This window comes from Aythya fuligula, chromosome 1, assembly GCF_009819795.1.
Source record: "Aythya fuligula isolate bAytFul2 chromosome 1, bAytFul2.pri, whole genome shotgun sequence".
Taxonomy (NCBI): Eukaryota; Metazoa; Chordata; class Aves; order Anseriformes; family Anatidae; genus Aythya; species Aythya fuligula.
The window spans coordinates 151846536-151856056 of NC_045559.1; the positions used below are offsets into that span (position 1 = coordinate 151846536).

General features: G+C 33.1%; 1 protein-coding gene across 17 annotated transcripts in view; it reads left to right on the forward strand.

The window, feature by feature from the left end:
- The window catches only part of DOCK9 (dedicator of cytokinesis 9), a 125973-nt gene extending 117378 nt beyond the window's left edge, over positions 1-8595 (forward strand). For 16 of the 17 annotated variants that reach the window (XM_032182225.1, XM_032182295.1, XM_032182319.1 and 13 more), the window contains 6 exons: positions 358-504; positions 1831-2041; positions 3057-3247; positions 4351-4451; positions 4613-4751; positions 7297-8595. In XM_032182225.1, the coding sequence (XP_032038116.1) occupies positions 358-504; positions 1831-2041; positions 3057-3247; positions 4351-4451; positions 4613-4751; positions 7297-7419 (912 nt within the window). In that variant the 3' untranslated portion in view covers positions 7420-8595. Of the gene's footprint in view, positions 1-357; positions 505-1830; positions 2042-3056; positions 3248-4350; positions 4452-4612; positions 4752-6715; positions 6724-7296 lie in introns of all 17 variants that reach the window. The other variant, XM_032182261.1, reaches the window with a different exon arrangement.
- Positions 8596-9521: the final 926 nt, after the last annotated feature.

The window sequence follows — 9521 nt, forward strand, 5'->3', positions numbered from 1 at the left end:
AAGATAAAAGTAAAGAAAATACTTTTTTTTGTTTGTTTGTTTTTTTAATCTCAAAAGCTTGGCACATCATAACATTACAACGAAAAATTTAACTTTGTGTGTTTCCATTATCTTTCATTCATTTTCTAGTAGACAGTTATATTTTTCTGTTTTTTTCTTTCTTTCTGTTTTTGTTTTGTTTGTTTTTATTTTCTTCAGAAGCCTCTTTTTACTGAGGCTTAATTTGTTTATTTACATTTGCTTGAATCCTGATGTTAAATGTTTCTTTTTCAACCATAAATATTATGTTAATCAAAATCATTGTTCAATGTTGGTTATTATTTTTTCCCAAGATTTTGATTATTTATTTTTTTACAGGGATTCTTTGAGGATGAAGATGGAAAGGAATATATCTATAAAGAGCCTAAACTCACTCCTCTTTCAGAAATTTCTCAGAGGCTCCAGAAACTCTACTCTGACAAATTTGGATCTGAAAATGTCAAAATGATTCAGGATTCTGGCAAAGTATGTTTTCATTCTCTCTTAAGAATTCCAATATACAACTTCCTTCCACTAATCAATTTGAAATAACATGGGATCACTTTCCTTTATTCGTTTAATATCCAAACACGTATCTAAAAAATCTGCTGGTTGAAGGGTATGGGAGAGTTATCATCTTCTATTAAACTTACACTTAAGGATAGCCAAAAAGCTAAATGCTACATTTTTGTAGTATTTACAATTAGTAGTATTAACTAATACTACACTTTTGCCAGTGTAGGATTAGACTGCAGGTCTCCCAGGATATTTATCCATAATCATGCTTACTTGGGACACGCTACTAGCAAAAAAATCTGCTTTAAAGGTGCGTCTCCTGCCTACCCCCACATCACTCTACCGTCACCAAAGCCTGATCAAATATTTTTCTGAGATAAAATTTGCCATTTATATCTTTAGAATAGTATAATTCAGTTAATTGGGAGGGACCTTCAGAGCTGATCAAATCCAACTGCAATGTTGACCTCTCGTAGTCCCCTCTTGATGCTTTTAAGGTAAGGTTTGCCATCACGATAGCTGAAGCCATTGAACAAAAGAGGATTGTAGTACCCATAGGCTGAGAAAATCTCATACTGCACAAGATGCCTCTGCATTCCTTTCATTTCATTCCTTAACCAATTCAAGCTTTTACGCTTTACATTGATTTTCTCATAATATCCTCTATTCTGTTCCGTGATTCTACAAGCTCACAAAGTGCTGTGCTTCTCCACCTGAAAGTGCAGCAGTGGTGGGCTTTTCAGTACTCTTAACTCAAACTGGAACTTTAAAAGGAGAGAAGAACATATGCAGGAGTTTAATGTGTTGGAGGACAAGAGAGTTATATTGTACTCCATTTTTCACGGTTCTTCCTGTGTACTCTAAATAAAGGCTTTAAATATATATTTTATTTCTGCAACTTCTCTTGAAATTCTCTTGAAATCCAGTATTCACTGTTAAGTTTGGACAAAACTGCTTTATTTTTTTATTGCAGTTTTGAATGTAGAAAATAATGGTAGTGGTGTGTGTTTTTTTTCTTCTGTATACTACCTTAAGGCGGCAGTAAGTTTTCTTAAATGTCATTTCTTAGCAGTAAGTTTTCTTTAATGTTAATTCTTAGCAATGTATTGACTTAATGTCTGTAGTGCTGCAGTGTGGTTTGCCAGAGAAGTCCCACGAGAGCATTAGTGTTTGCTAAGCTTGCAGTAATTTACAGATTAAGAGACCAAATTTAATTTCTGAAATTTGTGTAACTACAGTTATATCTACTTTATTCACAATGTAGCTATTTGGTGTATTTTCTTCCACATTTTTCAGGTAAATCCAAAGGATTTAGATTCAAAATATGCGTATATTCAAGTTACGCATGTAGTTCCATACTTTGAAGAAAAAGAGTTGCAGGAAAGAAAAACAGATTTTGAAAGGACTCATAACATTCGCCGCTTTATGTTTGAGATGCCTTTTACTCAAGCTGGTAAAAGACAAGGAGGAGTAGAAGAACAGTGTAAACGACGGACTGTTTTGACAGGTACTCATTGGACTGAAATTTCCTTTAAGAGAAAACTGTTCTTTTATATATATATACATACATACACACACATATATATATATACTTATTTCTTGATACTAGGCTTTTCTGTATGTTTTATGCTTTTCCTGAAAAAATCCTTTAGAGGATTTCACATGACTGTTGGGAGATTACAAGAACTGCAAAGTAGTCAAGAACATAGTTGAGAATGATTGGGAAACAATCTTTTAAAATGAGTATGTACTTGAAAATAATACCCAAAAATATTGTATGCAAGGATGCTTGTAAATCACCATCTGAGAATACATAGATAGTTGTATGGTTTCTTAATGCTGAAGTATTAGGAAAAGAGTAAAATCTCATATTTCACTATGTTCTTACTACTCTTCATTTATAGCTATCAGTGAAAATGTTTTCCGCATTTGCAGTCAAAACTAGGCTTTCATACTGGTTTCTTCAAGGGATAATCCTTTTTTTTTTTTTTTTTGGTCTTTTTTTTTTTCTTTGACCTTCAAGAGCTATGAACCTGCTGGCTACTTTTCCTTGTTCTTAGAAAAAGACTGTTTTGTCTCTGAAAGTGTGAGCTTGTATATCACTGTCTTAATGTAGTGGTAAATGGAACTTACATTAGTTAATAATATCAGCTGTCCGTAGCTAATACTTGAGAGGAAATAGAAAGTACAACCTTGCCTGTTCTTAGTTCTTTTACTCTCTAAGATACATGTATGATAAGCAATTCTTTCTAAACTTCTATGAATTAAGATTGTATGGTTTATTTCTTGATTATTGTTAGTAGTAGTATAGTAGTACCAACAATCTTTATTTGCTTTAATATATGTACTTAACATTTTCAATATTTTGTTTCCTTGTACTCCTAGTAGTATTTGTCATTTAATGTGTTAATAAATTGGCTAACAAATTATGTCAAAATGAGATTTTTCACATAAAATCCTATCGAAGTACACCTTATTCAAAAACATTTCTAACACTACATTAAACTCAATTCTGTCCGTAGCTATACATTGTTTCCCATATGTGAAGAAGCGCATTCCAGTCATGTACCAGCACCATACTGATTTAAACCCAATTGAAGTAGCCATCGATGAAATGAGTAAAAAAGTCGCAGAACTCAGGCAGCTTTGTGCTTCAGCTGAAGTAGATATGATCAAATTGCAGCTGAAGCTACAAGGAAGTGTCAGTGTTCAGGTAAGACCATATACTTTGCCGTTCAGCTATTTCGCTTCCTTCTGTCTCTGAAAAAGTATATAAGCAGTATTTTGTTAATAGTTTCAATTCTGTATAGTCAAGAATGTTGTAAATTAGAAATATGCTTATTGTTTGCAGTTATTCCCAGAAGAGGAAAAGCAGTAAAAGTATTTTCTGTAAATACTGATGATTTGACAGTTACGTGAAAGGACTAAGATGACACCTTTCGAAACTATGGTGGTCTGAAACTAGAAGAAAGTAGTAACTTCCCAGCCAAGCATAAATTAACATATTTCACCTAGGCGTAGGCCTGCTCACATTAGGTTCAACAGGGTCATTGTTGTTTTGTATTTTGATAATGCAGCTAAGGAGGTGAAGGGGGAGGACAAAATACAGGAAGAAGATAATAGGAGAAAATCTAAATGTGCAATATTTTGTTTTGCTTAAGGCACACAAGAACTGAATATAGTAGAAAGAAACCATCAGACCCACCAAACCATGGTACACACAGTGTATACTGTAGCAAATACAAATCAATATGATAAGGATCTTAAGCATGCAGTGTTAAAAGTGCTGCTCTGTTGTTTTTAACTGATTCAAAACAAAGGAGCAGCAAACACAGTCATCTCAAATGAACTGTTTCCATGTTGGAAAAAAAAGGGAAAAAAAATAAATGAATTTAAAAAAAAAAGTTTCAGAATCAGGTAGTTGTCAAGGGAGGGGCTCTTATTGTTACCATAAAATGATATAGGGATGAGTCAGACATCGCTCAATCCCCTTCTTAGGTAGCTGCCATAATAGCACAATTACGTTTTTACTAATTTAGAATTGCAGAGTTTTTAGCTTGTTTTCTGTGGATAAGCAGACCAGTGCATTTCAATAAATAAGCTGTAGTAGATTCAGCTTATTTCCCACCTTATGGAATAAGGACGTGTTTGGTTTTTATGTGCAGGGGGAAAGGGAGGGCATTTATTTATTTATTTATGTGAAATCAGTGTGTTCTCCTAAGAAATTTAAATCAGGCATTCACCTGTGGCATCTGTTATTGCTAAGACAGTATATCAGAGAGCTGACTTCATTTTGTAATTCTTATTCTTTCTTAGGTTAATGCTGGTCCACTAGCATATGCAAGAGCTTTCTTAGATGACACAAACACCAAAAGATATCCAGATAATAAAGTGAAGCTCCTAAAGGAAGTTTTTAGGTACTGTTTGTTGTTTGTGTTTTTTTTTTAATAAATAAATGATATAAGAATTCAGTGAAAGGTTTTTTTTTTAATACTTTTAAAGTTTAGTCTAGCATTTTTAATTATTCTTTTGGATTTTGTATTCCTTCTTGAGATCTTTCTTATTTTATCTAAATCAGGCAATTTGTTGAAGCTTGTGGGCATGCTCTCGGTATAAATGAGCGACTTATAAAGGAAGATCAGTTGGAATATCAGGAAGAAATGAAGGCCAACTACAGAGAAATGGCGAAAGAGCTTTCTGAAATAATGCATGAACAAGTATGTTCTGAAATTAATTTATATATACCACTATTGAGAACATAGCTATAATGTGAACCCAGTAGGAAAAGTGTACATTATGCTTTACATCAGAAGATTGCGTTGGTTTTATTTCTATTGGAGTTTAAGCATACCATGGAATTTTGGAACTTCTCTCTTTTCTGTGTGTGAATTTTCTTCAGGTGCTTTCTTGATCTTCAGGATTAAGAAAATTAATCTTGTTGGCACTAGCCTGTTTTTCATAGGAGAGTAAGATTACAGTAAAGATAAAAACAAATTTAATGACACAAATACATGTGTCACTTATACTTAATGCATCTACAGGTATCTTCATTCAGTGATCTGGAAAGTTCATTTTAATCTATACTTCCTGATAACTGTAGGGTAATTTCATCTGCAAGCTTAACCCTTTCTATTCTATTCTATTCTATTCTATTCTATTCTATTCTATTCTATTCTATTCTATTCTATTCTATTCTATTCTATTCTATTCTATTCTATTCTATTCTATTCTATTCTATCCTCATCTATTTCTAAGATGCAAGCGTTTACTTTTGCAAGAAAGAGTTAAGCCATCTTGCAAGAGGTATTTCTACACATTTTCTTGATGGAACCAACTACAGACAAGCTGGAGATATGAGAAAAGGAAAAATGAGATTAAGGACCTTGCGTTTAGAATCTGTGGTAGAAATGCCTCCTGACTTCAGAGGCAAGGATATTATCTCTAGGAGTATGGGAAAGGTCAAAGATTCATGGTTAATGCCTACTGCCTTTAAGTTTTTATTCATCACACTCATCACTTCAGGTTCTGTTCCTTTAATGCACTGTTATTTGTATAATCATTTCCTAGAGCCACAGAGTGGCTTACCCTCAAGACTTGTATTTCTGGCCCACAAGAAATACCTGTATTTTCTTAAATATTTTACCTTACTAATACATATTTCTATGAGATTTCCTTAAATGTTTGGCCATAACAGCATCTTTCCTTAGACTTAGGAACCAGTGCATGCGTGTCTGGATAAACAGCTGGTGCAAAGAGAAGCTCCGTTTCCTTCATCTTTACAAATAAAATAGGCTTTACTCTGAGATGTGAAAAATCAAGACCTACCTGAGGCATTCAGTCCATTTGACATTTAAGTGATCTATTAATCTTCCAGCATTTCTCAGGTTTACATCCTTAAGACATAGAACAACTTTACCCACTTACTATTTTTTGACATCTCCAAATTAGTTTATTATGATCCAAGAAATACTTGCTGAAAAAGCTAACGTATGTAGCAGGTTATCCATATGCTTATCTAAGAAGATATTTTTTTTACACAAAAAGGAAAATGTAAAAGTATATAATGATGCTTTGAACACAAAAAGTAAAAAGTAAAAAAAGTAAAAAGTAAAAATAAGAAAATAAATATGAACTCAGTGCAAGCTGTGTATGTTTAAAAAATTCTCATGTGTGAGTTTCCAAAGACTGAGGATAAGAAAAAGCATTTAATGCCTGAAACCTTAGGAGTAAATCAGATTGGCTAAAAGTAAGCAGAGACAAGGGGCAAACAACTGACACTGTAAGACAGTGTGAATAGAATATGAAAGTACATCACTGTAGTAATATGTACTACTGGTCTTCTACTGTGTTTGTTTATACAAATGTAATTAGTTGTACATAATTAAAACATGCTATGTAAAAAATGATTAAAAAAAAAAAAAAGATTCATCACACCTTGAAGTCGTAGAATCATGAAGGCCTTCACTGAAATCTATGAAAATATCATAATTACAAAAATATGGTGTATTTGGAGAGAAAGGAAAAAAATCTAATGTTTTGCTCTGTTATTGGAAGAAAAAAAAATATTAGCTCTCTTATAATTGTGTGGTGTTCAAACAATTGCAAAAATGTTGTTATGAAAATGTAGAAAATCTTAATGGACTTTTCTTTTTTTCCCTCTGCTGCTTGCAAATACGATCAGATGGGATGGTAATTAATTTTCTTTACTTTTGCTCTCAGTTTGTCTAATCTTTACATAATTCCTTTTAGCCAAGGATGAATCTTTATTTTCATCATAAAAAGCATACCTTATTCAGAACAAGTTTGCTCTTTCTCCTCTTATTCTTTCTATAGGTGAGAAGGTGCTCTTAGCTGTCCCTGCTTGAGCCAGGGAAGTTGGTCAAGGGGGGTTCCAACTCAACCAGTCTGTGATTGTGTCATACAGCTGAGAGGAGTACTTTGACTAATCTCTTGCAAGTCTGTAGTCATTAACTCAGAAAATGCTGTCTCTTGTATAATGAGCACAAAATTTGTAGTATTTTGAAAGAACAGAAGCTAGTTGTACTGACAGTGATAGAAAAGCTGTCTTAGTGCCAAAGCCACATGCCTAGAAATATGAGATACAGCACACAATTGATATTTCTAAATGTGGCGTCAGTAAATATTTGGCTGTTAAGAATGAAGATTTTTTGGTGACTATCAAAAGCTGTGTTTTTATAGCTGTTTTATAAATGCTCACGTCCTTTTGGAACACTTTGGTAAATGCACGTTTTCCATTTTCAGATTACTCCAGTTGAAGAAAAGGCCAACGTTATGCCCAATTCGATACACATTTTCAACGCCATAAGTGGAACTCCAACAAGCACAACAGTTCATGGGATGCCCAGTTCGTCTTCAGTTGCATGATTGTTTTGTAAAGTACGGTGTTTGGTTTTGGGGGGTTGGGGGCTTTTTTTTGTTTTTTTGTTTTTGTTTTTTAAGTATGTGGATTTGCTTCATTGTGTGCAAACTCAGGATGATTTTGAAGCTAAATGTTGGGCACGTACAAACTGCATAATTTGTATGAAAGTCTGAGCACACTTAGATATCAAGGTAGACAGTGATAAGCAAATAGCAATTACTGGTAATAGTTTTTTAGAGTAAGTAAAGGAGGCGCACATATATTTTTTAATCTTGCTGGTAACATTTAAAATATTCACAGTGTCATCGCAGATGTGCGTATTGGGAAATTATAATGTTGAAGTAAATTTCTCTTTTTCGTTAGGAAGTATTATTAAAACGAATTGCACATTACAAAAAGTGTTGTGGGATGTAATTTTGCAGATATGTAACATTCAGGTGTTCTTTTTGTGTATGGCACATAGAGATTGATTTCAAGTACAAGAACTATTTTGGGACTAGACAGAGACACTAGTTTTTTGGGTTTAATGGAACTGACAATAGTAGTTTTTGTACCATTTGGCAAATTGTTGTGCTTTATTTTATACCTTGTTGCATTTTGGAAGTACGTGAGCTTGGATCTTACTAAACAACTAAATACAACCAAAGGTCTGTATTAATGAACACGGAGTTATTCTAAAATATCAATAGTATAGTAAACTGTTATGTACATATTGTTTGTTAATACAGTCCATGCAGTCTGTACATAAATGTATTACATTTCTAAACATTTTTTAATATTCATACCAGCTCTTATCATGCTTTCAGTTTATTGTGAAAATTTGCTCATTCCAACTATATGCAGACTTTACAGTCCATTTATTCCTGTATATAAATAAGTGCAATATAAAGATGTATACAGTCTTTGCTATGTTAGGTTTATATGCATTTATTAAAAGAAAAAAAAAACTTTTTTGCCAAAGCAATGAAGTATGTAATTGGTGATCATGGTTACTGTGGTAAATGGTGGTATAATTTAAAGCTTTTTCCATATTCTTATTCTTTTAAGACATTAATTTAGTAATTTTATATTTGGGGAAAATAAAGGTTTTTAATTTTATTTAACTGGAAGCACTGTCCTGCTGTAATTAAACATTCTGTACTACATCTATATTAAAAGGAAAAAAGTAGTTACTTTTCTCACTGTGTGCTCTGGTTTTTATTTTAGATTTGTCCCTGAGACTGGGAAAGGATGAAAGCTTGATCTAAAAAAAAAAAAAAATGTTGTTTTTTTTTTTTTGCAGCTTAAGTATGAGATTAGATGAAGAAGAATTAGTGTGTTTTTCATATTTTTTGAGAACAGAGGGATTGTAGGCTGTTAGTTAAGACATGAGTTTTGAATCCATTGTGTTTGACCCAAGTAATATGTTGTAACTAAAGGTTGTTACTCACTGTTACAGTTAATATTAAGAAGTCTTCAAAACTCTTCATCAGGTGACAATAGGATTTTTTTTTTCCCAGGTGATTTAAGGTTTACTGTCATTTTCTCTAGAATAGCATGAAATTCTTATGTTAGCATTCAACATGAAAGACTTTTCCAAACAGTTCATCCTGGCACTGGATAATTCTGTTTTGTCCAGTTATGTTTAACTTCCATTTAATATTTTAAGAATTAGTGTAAGATTTAACCAGCTTTACTCCAACGTAACTTTCAAATTAATGAAAGCGAGTGGTCAGATGCTTTTCAAGCGTGTGAGGGGGGGAAAAAAAGATGCTTCTCAGTCTGGAAGTTATCTATCGTTGTACGAGCAGATGCTGATAACTGCTGAGTAAGTATGTTCAAGTCATCTTGTCATCAAGTCATCAAACACATCTAGTGTTTGAAAAAATGGAATTTGAAGCCCAGAAGAAATCTGAACAGAAATTGGCTGCATCCTTTTGCACTAGTCAATGTGCTGAGCACTACATCTACTGAGGGAGCTGAAACTTCTGACAGGGCTATCAAGTGACAAGTCATTTTTTTCAATTGCATGAGTTGTAAATGGACTAGATAAGAAGTTCTCAAGGACAGACAGATAACTGCAAGGAAATGACCTTAGTTAAGCAAAACTGTTCAGTTTGTTTTGCTC